This window comes from Microchirus variegatus, assembly GCF_963457635.1.
Source record: "Microchirus variegatus genome assembly, chromosome: 14".
Lineage (NCBI taxonomy): Eukaryota > Metazoa > Chordata > Actinopteri > Pleuronectiformes > Soleidae > Microchirus > Microchirus variegatus.
The window spans coordinates 26263737-26278626 of record NC_139815.1 but is presented as its reverse complement, the minus strand read 5'-3'; the positions used below and the strand labels follow the sequence as shown (position 1 = coordinate 26278626).

The following is a 14890-nucleotide window of genomic DNA, read 5'->3' as shown; positions in this document are numbered from 1 at the left end:
ATGACACTCAGAGTTAAACTGTTGCACTCCAGGGAGAATAATTGATGGCGTAGATTAGTTTCTAGGAAACAAACACAAATTTATTGTTTTGTGTGTAAATAAATAGTTGAACAATTTTAAGAAACGTCCTCCAGCTGTTTTTAGAGGAGAACTCTCATTTACCTGACTTATTTACGGACATTTACGCCCTGGTGTGTCTGTGACATTCAGACCAATGTCACACAGGAGACAACATTCAGATCCATTTGTCAAAAACTGTCGACAGAAAGAAAGAACAGAAGGACAAACTTATAGATAAACCCACGGCAATAACAATATAACTTAGATTATCTGATTTTATTTAATCTTGACTTGTTTTATCCTATTTTATTTAATCTTGATTTGTGTTATCCTATCTTATTTAATCTTGTGATATCCTATTTTATATAATCTTGACTTCTATTATCTTATCATTTTATAATCTTGACTTGTGTTATCCTATCTTATTTAATCTTGTCTTATCCTATCTTATTTAATCTTGACTTGTTTTATCTTATCTTATTTAATCTTGACTTGTGTTATCCTATCTTATTCTATCTTGACTTGTATAATCTTATCTTACTTAATCTTGACTTGTGTTATCCTATCTTATTCAATCTTGACTTGTATTATCTTATCTTACTTAATCTTGACTTGAATTATTTGATTTTATTTAATCTTGATTTGAGTCATTGTACCTAATCTTGTTTTTATTAGAGTATCTTTTCTATTCTTTTGTTATCTAATATAATCTTATCTTTGATTATCTTATCTTGTCTTATTTTGTCTTTTCTTGTCTTATCAGTTAAATTAAGAAAGTGTGAATTCAGTTCCTTGCTGAATCAGACCTCAGGGGTCAGTCACGGTCCAGCCCATTCCAGATTATAATGCTTTCATTAATAATCTGTTAATACACAGTGTGTCTCTCAGTGAGTGTGTGTGTAAAACAACAGTGTGAGACAGAGTGGGCGTCCAGTGAGAGCGAGAGTCTCCTGGCTCTGGTCTGCCACGCTGTCAGGCTTCATGTGGACTGTTTGTGACAATGTAATGTGACAGCGATGGAGACAGTGTGCTGGAGGCCATGTCCTTGACAATGAACTCATCCACTACAACCGTGATTATAAACCCTCCCCTCCTCCGAGTGCATACATATATGCACAAAAACGCGCACACACAGACACCACATCCTCCTCCGGCCCCTGCAGCACTGAGCGACCTACATCTGGTGTTGCAGAGCTGGGTCCAGACCAGCCACACAGCCTCCAGCAGACTGTTAATGCAACATGTGACATGTGTGTGAATGGTGTGTGGACTCATGTTATGCACTCTCTGCTGAAGTGAAAGTGTTCCAGGTTTGTTAGGTACAATCTGCACATGAACCTAACCAGGCACTCTTATGTAAAAGAATAGTATACCGTATAATTACTATTGCTCAGCGTCTGCTCATCCAACTGTACGTTGTATAAGTTAATAATGAAGTCACTCTGGTCATTCATGTGAAGACAGAGTGGACTCTTGTTGATGTTGTTTACGTGTTGCCTGATTAAATCTGTTTTTTTTTTTCCTCCATTGTCACATGTGGGTATAGCAGTGCTGTAGTCTGTGTCACTCACTCATCTTCTACCGCTTTATCCTCCACATGAGGGTCGCAGGGGTCGCAGGGATCGCAGGGGTCGCAGGGTGGCCCCTGTGCCAATCTCAGCTGACATAGGGCGAAAGACGGGGTCACACTGGACAGGTCGCCAGTCCATCACAGGGACACATGGACACAAATGTCTGTATGACAAATGACAACATCTGTTATAATATATCGCATTTGATAGGTGTCTTATCTCACATTGTCCCACTGCAACATTAAAATAGTGTAGATTAGTGCGCAATGTTTTTTTGTCAAATTCTTTGACATGTTTAAACGTTTAGAAAAAGTAACACAATAGTTATTTTCCCTGCTTACTGTTTACTTTTACAATGCAATAATAACTATAACTAATTATTGTCACTCCTGGGTTGTTGTTTTTTTGGCCTCGTATTAATTTCCAATTTTTTTGTATACTTGTGGTGACACTGAACTGGAGTTATAAGGCAGTTCAATGACAGTTTAATACTTTTAACAGATTTGCAAATCATCAACGCCAAAATATAAACAAACAACTTAAGCTCAACACTATTAAGACATCTACATATATAGAAGGATATCAAGATATTTTCAGTATGTTCAAATTGTTTTTGCTTAAGCCTTGTGGCGACTGTGTGTGTACGTGTTTTAAATAATATACATGAAGCTGCAATCTAGCAAACCTTCTACCATCTCCTCCTGTGAAACCTCTGCTTCCTGCAGAGACAGAGAAAACAATGATCCTCTGCTCATTCTTCTCCTCAACTTTAAAATCAGAGAAGTTACAAATTAGCAGGTTCGTTTGACGTGAACAAAGCTCGACACCCCCTGATTTTTGTGGCACAGAAGACGGTCCCTCATATATGTAGTAATTACCCAGCATGCAGTACTCCCACCAGCTGGACTCTCACTCCTCTCTCTCTCAGCCTTGTTGGTGGATGCTGTTGTCAAGTGTTCTAGACACACACACACACACACACACACACACACACACACACACACACACACACACACACACACACACACACACACACACACACACACACACACACATTCTTGTACTTGCTGCATACTGAGGACCAGCATTTCAACTTTATAAATCAACACAATTACAAATATCTACTTCATGAATGACATCTGTATAGAACTACTGGTTGCAGGACCATAACATGTCTGCAGGTGGAGCCCCAGAGCAAAAAGGGCTGGAAAACTTTTTCTTTTTTTTTTCAATTTTTGGTCCAAAATTTTGACAAAAACATCATACTATACTATGTCGTCCAAAATTTGAAAAAAAATTGGAATCAACATTTTTGGTCCAAAATTTGACAAAAACGTCATACTATACTCTGTCGTCCAAAATGTAAAAAAAATTGACAAAAAAACTGTTGGTCCAAAATTTGAAGAAAAAAAACGTCATACTATACTATGTAGTCCAAAATGTGATTTTTTTTATTTTTTTTGACAAATTGAGTATAGCATGTTATAGCAACCTAAGGAAGTGATTTCAATGACAACAAAGTGAGGACCGGCCAAAATGTCCTCACTTCGTAAAAATTGCCTCACTTTGTCGGTTAAAAACCCTCACTGGTCCTCAGTATGCTGCAAGTGCAAGAATACACACACACACACACGCACACACACACACTGGTTTCCATCAATTCTAAGGACATTGCATTGACTTATATTCATTTCCTAACTACCCCTGGGGCCTGTTTCACAAAGCAGTTTCAACAAACTCTGAGTCTAACCCTGAACTCTGAGTTGATCTACTCTGAGAAAGGAAACTCTGAGTTTTCGGTTTCAAAACAGCTGATTTGAGTTAGTTTGTTCAACTCGGAGTAGTTTCACCTCGAGTTAAGCGCGTGCGCCACAAGTATAAAAAGACAGCATGAATGGAGCCCCGTTTCAACGAGTCACCATGACAACGAGGAAGTGGAGGGTGACGTTATTCACCCACTGGAGTTGGAAAATATTAATGCGTGAATTTGAGCAAGTTTTTAGAAGGTCGCGAGATGACTTCTGGGGGTTCGCCAAATCATTTTGGAAAAAAATTAAAAATGTAAAAAATTAAAAAATTAAAAAATTAAAAAATTAAAAAAAAAAAACATTTTAATTTTTTTTTTTTTTTTTTTTAACATTTTTTTTTTTCTTCTATGATGATGAAAAATATATATATATAAAAAAATGACTTTTTTTTTAAAATATATTGTTCCAAAATGATTTGGCGACCCCCAGAAAGCATCTCGCGACCCAATTTGGGGACGGGACCCCAATAAGAAACAGTTCTGCTCAAAAAGAAAAGTGTGTGTAAATGTAAGAACATATATGAGGTCTGATAATCATCTCCAGACGAATATTTAATTCTCTACGCAGTAATGCTGCACCATCATCCACGGACATGGTAGTGAAAATAGTCTCCACCTTATATAACTTGTAATGTAAACGCAGAACAGACGCAGAACTATACTACGCTAAAACTCTGCTGACTGAATGAATGAGGAAATCAAATACCGTGTGTGTCTGAAAGAGGGCGGAGACAGAGAGAAACTCAAGGTTAGTTTCAAAGAGCATGTTACCATGGTAACTGACCGAGAGCTTAAGTTACCTCTCTCTGTGAAACAGGCTAGAGTTAACTCCTCTTTCTCTGCTTTGACTTACCTCCCTTTGTCAAACGGAAAACTCAGAGTTTCCCTCATTTCAGGGTTAACAGACTAAACCTGCTTTGTGAAACGGACCCTGGAATAATCTTAACCCTGACCTTGATATTAACCTAACTTTAAAACATGTCTTCACTTTAAAACCAATAATGTGACAGTGTAAACAGATTTAGGTCCTCACAACATGAGGAATACCAGGTACACACACACACATACGCATATTTTAGTACATCGTCCTTAGTGAGGACACTCACACACATAATGCATTCACCATTCCACTGAACCTAAAATTAACCAGCACTTCTCCAGTCTGACAACACAAGCACTTTTAAAATCCTTCTCCTGACCCACAAAGCCCTTCATAACCATCATCACCTCACTGACCTGCTCCATCATCACACACCTGCTCAACAAGCCTCTGTTCATCTGACACCAGCCATCGCTCCACTACACAAAGGACCAATACTGTACTGAGCTCCTTCATATTCATTTGTGATCTTTAAATATGTGTGACACGTCTTTGAGAACTTTAAACATGCTGTATAAATAAAATGTATTATTATTATTATTGTATTATTATTTTAGATAGATAGATAGCTTGCTAGCTAAAAGATAGCTAGATAGATAGATAGATACAATTATTGCTAGCTAAAATGATAGCTTTCTAGCTAAAAGATAGATAGATTTCTAGCTAAAATTATTGCTAGCTAAAATGATAGCTTGCTAGCAAAAATGATAGATTGCTAGCTAAAATTATTGCTAGCTATAATGATAGCTTGCTAGCTAAAAGATAGATAGATAGATAGATAGATAGATAGATAGATAGATAGATAGATAGATAGATAGATAGATAGATAGATAGATAGATAGATAGATAGAGCTGTACCAGGATGAAATGTTATGAGGATGGATTCAATGAGTGAAGTGTAAAAGAAGAACCCTAATTATCACAACACTTATCACAAACCCAACGTTAATTTAAAAAAACAAGGCTTTTTCACCTTTAAAGGGGAAATAAGTAGTTTATAGTGCCATCTAGAGGAGAGGCTGAAATTAACAACAAAGAACTGCTCCTCTGCTCACCCCCTCCCTTCCCTGAGCGCTACGGTATCCGCAGCCGGTCAAATGTCGTCCTCGTCGTCTTTCTCCATGTCAGCAGATGAGGTTCGTGAGGCGAGGGAGAGGGCGGAGCTACCGCGGCCGTAGCAGACGAAGCGGAGAGAGAGGAGGCGGGACTTCAGCTACAAGTAAAGAGACGCTTGATTTGTTCTCTCGCGTTTGTCCTTACAGGCTCCGGTAGAAACATGGCGTCTCTCTGCTAACAGTGGCTATGCAACCGCGGCCCGCGACCATGTTATTTTACATGACTTTTTGAAACACTACGAAAATGAAACAAAAACTATTATACAGCGACTAGACAATGCAGGAGCACATAATATGTATAAAAAAGTGGATTTTGGGTTATATAAACCCATAAATACTACATATTGTACCTTTAAAGGTATTTTTTAATTTGAAACAGACATCGAAAAGGTCCTCGGACCAAAACTTATCTTCAAAACCATAGAAAAAAATGCACGCATCCACAATCAAATCACCGGTGAGTATCTTCAGAAGGACGGTTTAAATTGTTACCGATCAGCTCATGCCTACAATGAGCTCTTATTGACACTTTAAACCTGGTAATGTATTTTACAGTGTATTATCACAGATGAGGACAGAGACAGGTCTTATTTGTCCTCCTGTCTTTGGAGCATCCACAGCCTCGTGGGTGGTTAAAATCATTCTTTCATCCATTTTCATGTTGTTGTTGTTTTTTTTTTTCTTGTATGGGTTGTGTAAGTGGGCAGTCAGCAGGAGAGACTCTCAGGTTCCTGGTGACTCACCGGCCTCACTCTCCTTGTCAAAGCCCACTCACTCACTCACTCACTCACTCATTCAGTCACTCAGTCACAGACAGCTTAAGTGACCTTGTTGCCACTGCCTGTCTCATATTCATGTTCACATTATGCATTTCATCCAGACACTGCAGAGCCATTTGTGTTTCACAGAGAACAGATATGAGCAAAACATTTTTTTAAAAAAGGATAAGAAGAGAAACACAGGGAAGCAGAAAACAACGGCGATGATTTCATTTCTTTACGGGGGCAAATAACACTTATTTTCAAAATGTCGATTACTTTGTTTGGTGCATAAAATGTGATTGGATTAAAACCTTCAAATGAAAATATTGTCTACACACCACAAGTGTCAGTTTTAATGATTTGTTTCTTTTGCGAAGCTGAAAAATCTCAATTCAATTATAGATAATTGACGGGGGGGCTGGAGCTAATTCCAGCCGACATGGAGTGAAAGGCACGATGCGCCAACATACAGAGTCAAACACCTACGGTCAATTTGTCCAAATAACCCAATCTGCATGTTTATGGACTGTGGGAGGAAACTAGAGAACACACAAATCAACAAAGAACATGAAGGCGTAAATGTCAAAGAGGAGTGAAAGAGTATTTGCATCTTTTCTGGTACACTACGCCAAGGCCACCACAGAAGAATTCCCTGATTAGTTCTGCAATCTGCAGTCTCACCACTAGATGTCACCAGGGTTCACACACCTTGGTTGACATCAAATTCAAGAACTTTCCAGGACCAATATCGTCCAATTCAAGGACATTAAAGCACTGACACAGCTTAAGATGGGAGGGCAGTTTGTAAGAGCCGCTTCACCCATGGCGTCCACTTTTATTGATTTGTAGCACACTCTGCATCTGGATCTTGGTCAAAGTCAGTCTTGGAAATTTTCTTTGGTGAGACAGATCTTGGGATTTTCATTTCCCAGGCATCACATCATCATTTGCTCTCTCTTGCTTAACTTTACCCGCTCATTGTTCTGCACGCAATCTCACCTCAAAGGTCGGAGAGAGAAGTGGACAGTGTCCACAACACCACTACTTTCTTGCACACAATTCAAGCACTTTCAATGACCCATGTCTGATTAAGGCAATTTGCTTAAACTTTCAAGGACACTTGAACATTTTATTTTTCAAATTCACAAACTTTCAAGGATTTCAAGGACCCATGGGATCCTGGTGTCACTAATTCTTACACACTGTACCTTTAATCCTTCTGTATTTGCTTTGTATCAGCTCTGACTGTATGCATTTTACATATTCATATTTTTTTTAATCACAAATCTTGACTTGAGTTTTGCCTAATTTTATTTATGATTCAATGGTATTTATGTAATAATACTCATGTGGTTCAACATGATTATAGAACATTACAAAGACCATTTAACAACTGTATTTCTGCTCACTTTTGAACTGGGCTACTTTTGCTGTAGTACTTCAATTAACTGGTAATTTATATCGACCACATTTTACACGGAAAACCTTTTTTATTTTATTTTAGAGCTACAGTTACTAATTTCTTTTAGATATATTTAAGACTTTACATCAACACAGATTGTATGATCTTACCGAACTCAAGTGAAACAGACATCTTAGTTTGGAAACACTAGACTCAACTGTGGGCAGGTGAAGTTGTCAAAACTAGCATGTGACGATGAATCTACTCTGACATTACTGTCGACATTAATCTGCTGAACTAGTAGGCTTCTAAACACCGAAATATCATGTGGTTGCATTAATACTTTGACAGAAATAAACAAATGATCTTCCACCACAGCTGTAACTCCAGAAGTTCAACCAAAAATAAATCACTTCCTATTCGTTTTTGATATAAATGCCTGTGCAGCAGAAACTGTTACATAACGTCTCACCATCTACTTCATTGATAGTGTGCCGAGTCTCTAGCAGCCTCTAGTGACAAAAAGTGGAATCAAAGGATATAAGATTTACCCATGACAAAATGCAACAGTACAATGGCCGGCCACATTTTATTGCTAAAAAATGCTTCATTTATTTCTTTTTGACTCATTTTATTACCGTGTTGTTGTTTTTTTTAACATTTGAAATAAGTGCTAAGCAAACGTGACGTGAGAAAATTACAGCATGTACCACTGGCAAAGATACACAACACACATGGAGTCTTAACACAGTGCACAAACATAGTACACCTGTTTCATGAATGACAACGACAGTGTACCATAAAAAAATAAGCAGATATTAAACTTCTCGATAAAAAGAATCGACCAAAAAAATGGAAGCTGTCCCTTTCATTTCTGTTTCTGGCAGCTTATTGCTAACACCACGTAGAAAGGACAACAGAATCTCAATGAGGTAAAAAAAAAAAAAAAAGAATAAGAAAAAAAACAAAACGGGGGATACAGTTCATGCCCAATAAGTGTTTGATCAGACCAGAGCTGCGGTCTGACTGCGTGTTACTAATCATGTCTGTACATGTCTATTCTACAGACATACACACATACACACACACACACACAGAAACACACACACTCTTTATTCCAAAAGGTTCATGAGGCACTACGTCCGTGTATGTGTTCAGCAAAAGCCAGTTTTCACAGCAGTCTGAGGTCTCACCGGTTTCAGTGTACCTGCATACCGCCACGTCAAGTCTAGTTGTAGTAAATGATCTCCGGTATCTGCCCGTCCTCCACCGACGTACCATTGTTGTTTCCGGGTGAGCTAACAAACAAAAATGTCGTTTTGGTACCGGTTGCCAACTCCTGTGTCACTTTCTTCAGCCCTTTTGTGCCATAATGGGAGTCTGAGCCCTGAGATGTGATGTTTAAAAAAAAAAAGATCTTGGGTTAAAAAGATCACGTTCACTCATATTTATTTAAAAGACTAAATATACCAACGTTGGACTGACCTTCAAGGTGGCACACGCAGTGTAGCTGACGTTGGGAAGGATTTCAATAGGCTCTTTGAACATCACTCTGAATGTGCTTGCCGTGCCGTCGCAGCTGAAACCAGTATCGTTCTGGCCCAGAGTGATGCGTTTGTCGCTCTCTAAGATCTGCGCAAGGACAAAGAGTCTTTTTTAAATGGACGGAGGATGAGGCACAAGCCACACAATGTCCTCAAATGATGACTGGTTTTTACCAAAACCTTGAAATGATGACAAGTGTATATATATTGTTTTGTCTATAGATCTAAATCATTCAGTTTTAGGATTTCTTTATTATATGGCCCAAAATAAACCTAGAAAATATTCACATTCAAGAAGCTGAAAAATCAGGGAGCTTGTTTCAAAAACAAATACTTGACGGTCAATTTAGTAATCCACTAACAATCGATTTATACATGGTAGACAAATAACAGAAAGGAAAACGACAACATAAAAAAATGACACTTGCAAAAGCGCAAAAGCACAAAAAAACAAATGAACAGTGCAACCAAAAAAATCTAACCATCACAAATGCAATGAAAATATGAGTTTTAACTTCCTTATCACTATATGAAGTTACCTGTATGTTGACCTGATAGTCAGTGGGTCCATGAATTGAACCATATAAGCCAAAACCCACAATGGAAATCCTTTTGTTTACATTGAATCTTTAAAAGGAGAAAGACAAAGAGGGGGGGGGACAGATAAATAATGTGACTTTGAATCCTTTAGGAAGGAGGAAAAAAAAAATCGCTGCTCACTGAAGATCACTGTCCATCATCCTCATCATCCTCATCTCACCTGATTCTGTCACTGGTACCACTGTACCCCCATCGACTCTCAACCTGCTGGAACCTATTAATGCTGCACTCCTCCCCCCTGAGGCAACAGCGGGGTCTGTCATTGTAGTCGACTCGTGGTTTGGGGTTTACTGTAAAGTGTAAAAACAGATTTACCACCTCCCGATCGAACAATATTCCAGACTGGGCAGGCCCTGTTGCACAAGAAAGAATATGAAACTGGTTTCTGTGGTTTGACTTGGTTTGGACACAGCAGGAACATGACAAATGTGTAACTGGTGAGTGTAGCATTGCAGTATTCAGTGCACACAAACGCATATACACAGCGGGGTCCAAAAGAATTAAAGACCATTGCTGTGTTTATTTTTGTGATTTGCTTACCTGCAGCAAACTCCTCAACAGTCATGAGTGGGAAGCGGATGAGCGGGAGCGCTTTCCCCAAAACCTTCTGTTTGTTCTCTGAGGTCGGGTTAAGCTGTTGTCTGTAACACTCGGCCTCTGCCCAGCGCACCACTGCCCCGAACAGACGGTTCTCCCTGATGCTCAGCGTGTCTCTTTCTAGCACTGCACACAAGGTGTCTACGCACAGAGTAAACATTCGTCATTTCACGGGGTACACAGGGGGTTGCGGAGAGCGAGAATATAAAGGTCGGCGAGGCTCACATACCGAGATCAATATCTGTAAATCCCTCTGCGTTTATTGCATCTGCAGTGCTTTTGTCTATGGTGTCCAAGCAGAGACTGGCAAGTTGAGGCTCGTCAAATAACCTCGCCTGTAATCAAAGAACAGTGACCATGAATCAACACTGTTCATTGATATTATGTACCAACAAAAAAAAAAACAGTACGAAACAAGAAAATCAACATCTTTGTGGACAGAAACGATCGAACATTATTTGTGTGCTGCATCCTTCATCTGAAAACCAGCCTGAGGGAGTGTTTGTGTGTATACAGCAGCAGTGCAGGGACGGGTGGTGACTAGAAATGTTTTTCTCATTAAAAATACTGAACAATCTGGGGTTTTATGAGCTTTTTTCATGGATTTTCCTGAGTGTTTTCAATCATACTCCAACCTGTTTGCAGCTGTCTCACATCACGAACACAATGTTACCGTTGTCTGTTTTGACATAAAAACAAATGAACTCTAGCGAACAGTGCAGGAATGTTGTCGAGCAACAAAATATCTAAAATCACAAAAGGTGTGTAGAGCTCAGAGGCTTAATCGACACTGTACGAGCTCATTTGACAATGGTTTGACTGTAACACATTTCATTTCTTCATATTTAAAAGTTCCACACATCAGTCCAAGACAGTTTGGTGGGCAGTAAATGTTAGTTATAGCTTGAATTAATTATATGTTACATCATTAGATTTGGAAAGTCTGAGACTTAAAGCACATGCTGTGGCTGTAACACGGCACAATGATTGATGATGGCTGAATTTATTTGTCTGGCGTCAGTTTAGTTTTTAGTCTAACTCCCTGAACAGTTCAGTCATTGGCCGTTTCTGGCAGTACACACTGTTCTTAGTGTTCCTACTCGCTCACAGTCACCAGAATTACTGAGTGTAATGACAGCGGTGTTGCCGTGTTAAGGAGAAATGTTGCCTTGTAATCTAAAAATGCATCAGCTAAATGAAATGATGGCTGCGAGATGATCTGATGTGGACACAGAGGGAAAATGACTTTGTCCTGTATTTTAAATGCTGCTGTTACATACTTTGGAGCAGAAGGAAAGAACAATGTAAACCTGCTATTAGATTATTTTGTATAATACCACAGGGAAAATCGAAATTACATGAGCTTTTATTGAAACTTTACATTTCTAACCTGCCTTAGATTTTCATAGTTTGGTGCCTTGTGTCTAAAAGGATGGGTTCTAGAGCTGAAGCGATGAATCGATTATTAATCGATTTCTAGATTAATCGTCAACAATTTTGATAATCGATAATCGTTTTGAAGCTTTTTTCATGATTTAAACAAGATTTCTGATTGTTTTAGCTTCTTAAATGTTAATATTTTCTTGGTTTCTTTGCTCTACATAACAAAGAGATCATTAAAACTGAATAATTTTGGTTTGTGGACAAAACAAGACGTTCAAGAACATCGTCATTTCCAGGTTTAATGAACACTGATCAACGTTTTTTAACATTTTATGGACCAAACGATTCATCGATTAATCGAGAAAATAATCGACAGATTAATCATTTACGAAAATAATCGTTAGTTGCAGCTCTAATGGATTCACTTTATAAACTAGATAGAATTTCTCAACTTTCTATTAACCTTTCTATTTTCTATGAAAAACTGAACACAAAAATATGTTTTCATGGACCTAATTTCTTCGAAAATCTGTCATTTTCACATTCATTTCTGGAAAGACATGTCGCTGTCAAATTAAATTCAGAAATCTCTCAGATGAATAATTCAAATCCCATGCACATGAAAACCAGAAGTATCTGCATGTGTGTGTGTGTGTGTTTGCTACCCATCTGATGCATTTATCAATATAAACAAGAAATCAAAACTCCATAGCAGCAGATATAAGCGAGAATAACCTGAGTGAGGAGCATGAAGGCGTTGTCAGCTCTGAGGTGCTTGGTGAGGAACTCCACGCAGTGACCCTCAAGAGCAGGAACCGCGTACTTCTTCGCCGTGTACAGAGTCGTCATCACAGTCTCTGGACCAATGTGGATCTCGTCGGAATACAGGAACCTACACACAGGAGAAAGAAACAAGACACTAGATTGGCCAGGGTTTCCACAACTTGTGATGTCAAATTGAAGGACTTTTCAAGGATTTTCCAGGACCAATTTCAAATAATCCATTAAGAAATGTGGGTATTTTTGTAATAATAAAAAATAGTGTGTGAACATTTGCAGGTTTTCCTGATCCATATTTTATAGAATTTTTCTTTTTCAGGTACTCAATGCAATGACTTTCATTAGAACAGGACCAATAAACAGGAAGTGAATAAGTCATCGACTCATCCAAACATATTAAAAATACAATACAAATCAAGAGCATTTACACCTGTTATTTTCTTGTCAAAATGGCTGCTCTGGAAGAACCACTCTGCTGTAGCGACGCTGTTCAATTTAAAACTGTCATCTCATTCTTCCATTATTCCCAGTGTGCAGCAAAACAAACCACCAGTGAGCACCTGAGCTTCCTCCTTCTTACCTGAGAAGAGCGAGGAAGGCTGCGGGCTCCACGTCCGGCAGCTCGATTTCGGCCGAAGTGGTGGCCATCCCCCCGTTGAACATGGCATCGAACACGGCGCTGCCGGCGGCCAGGACGAACTTGTGGGAGGGTATCCTCTGGGCCTGTCTGCCTTTCCCCACGATGAACCTGACGTCGCTGAGCAGCTCGTTGTTGAACAGAAACGCGAAGCGCTCCTTCAGGGAGCTCTTCGTCGCCTGCCAGTTGTACACGGGCTCCCGGTGGAGGCCGAGGACAGGCGGGGAGCCCGGTGGAGCAGCACAACCGGAGACTGGCGCGTTGCACATCGCTGCCGCTACCGCGGCTCCGGACTGAACAGCGTTGGACGGGGCTTCCTGACGGCCATGGTTCGACACCAAGCCGCCGCCGCCGCCGCTCCCGGTCGCCATTATGACACACTTGTTTAATTTAATCTCCCGCCACAGTGGACCGTTACTGACACATAAACATGCACGAGACTGGTGTTGTTTATTTACGTCGTATCCACCGCCGTGGACGCCATCATCGCCCCGATCCTGTAGTTACCTGTTTGTGTGTTAGCTTGCTGCCGCGTCTCCCCGGATGTGACGTAAATTCACTTCCTTCAAAACAACAAATCGTTTCATGGCGGCATATTACTGACCCCTACTGGACAAGAAGACAGATCACAATATACTACTACTACTACTACTACTATCAGTCTTAAAGGTACAATATGTAGTATTTATGGGTTTATATAACCCAAAATCCACTTTTTATACATATTATGTGCTCCTGCATTGTCTAGTCGCTGTATAATAGTTTTTGTTTCATTTTCGTAGTGTTTCAAAAAGTCATGTTAAATAACATGGTCGCGGGCCGCGGTTGCATAGCCACTGTTAGCAGCGAGACGCCATGTTTCTACCGGAGCCTGTAAGGAAAAACGCGAGAGAACAAAACAAGCGTCTCTTTACTTGTAGCTGAAGTCCCGCCTCCTCTCTCTCCGCTTCGTCTGCTACGGCCGCTGTAGCTCCGCCCTCTCCCTCGCCTCACGAACCTCATCTGCTGACACGGAGAAAGACGACGAGGACGACATTTGACCAGCTGAGGATACCGTAGCGCTCAGGGAAGGGAGGGGGTGAGCAGAGGAGCAGTTCTTTGTTGTAATTTCAGCCTCTCCTCTAGATGGCACTATAAACTACTTATTTCCTAAAAGTTATATATACAATATTATACAAGTAAAAGTCTTAGAAGAATACTCCGTAGTTTTTGAAGTAAAAAGACATCGGCAGAAGGATGTACTTATAAAGGTGCCTCATGTAAGAATGTGGCCAAAAACGGTTACTACACTCAAATTCAAAATACCGAGCTCAGACATAACTGGCAACCCATGGTTGCTCAGCAGCTGAGACTCTACTGACTGCAATGATTTGTAGATGGCGGTAGGTGGCGCCACATGCCAAAACATGATTTCAAAACATAAACATGATTTTCAGTCTGCAAAATATTTTTTTTTTAATGCGAATATTTTGTCTGTACTGTTGTTGTTGGTGAGTTCAGTTTGTTATATGAACATTATTCCTGAGTCTCTGTGACATATTAGGAGGATTTTATGGCCAGTTGATTTAGATTTATTACATAATGCACCTTTAAAACTAATATTGTAAACATCAATTGACTGCTAGGTGTCAGCATGTGCACTTGTACATACATTACTTTCTGTGCGTACATGTTTTTCTATCCTCATGAGGACTAAAAGAACCTGTACAAGCCTATCTCCGTGGGTCATTTTGACCACGTATGGACATTTAGT

The 14890-nt window shown here is 39.7% G+C and overlaps 1 protein-coding gene across 2 annotated transcripts; it reads right to left on the bottom strand.

Moving 5' to 3' along the window:
- Positions 1-8181: 8181 nt before the first annotated feature.
- Positions 8182-13660, bottom strand: LOC310937035 (BTB/POZ domain-containing protein 1-like). Of its 2 annotated transcripts, none has more exons than XM_083901225.1 (8): positions 13081-13660; positions 12456-12612; positions 10567-10672; positions 10281-10478; positions 9901-10093; positions 9680-9767; positions 9082-9228; positions 8182-8983 (listed from the first exon to the last, which is right to left on the bottom strand). In XM_083901225.1, exons 1-8 carry the CDS (start codon positions 13506-13508, stop codon positions 8825-8827), a joined length of 1476 nt encoding a protein of 491 aa, XP_083757351.1. In that variant the 5' UTR covers positions 13509-13660; the 3' UTR covers positions 8182-8824. The 2 variants fall into 2 exon arrangements, with proteins under 2 accessions (XP_083757351.1, XP_083757352.1); XM_083901226.1 differs by having other exon boundaries at positions 9901-10030.
- Between the last annotated feature and the right edge of the window lie 1230 nt (positions 13661-14890).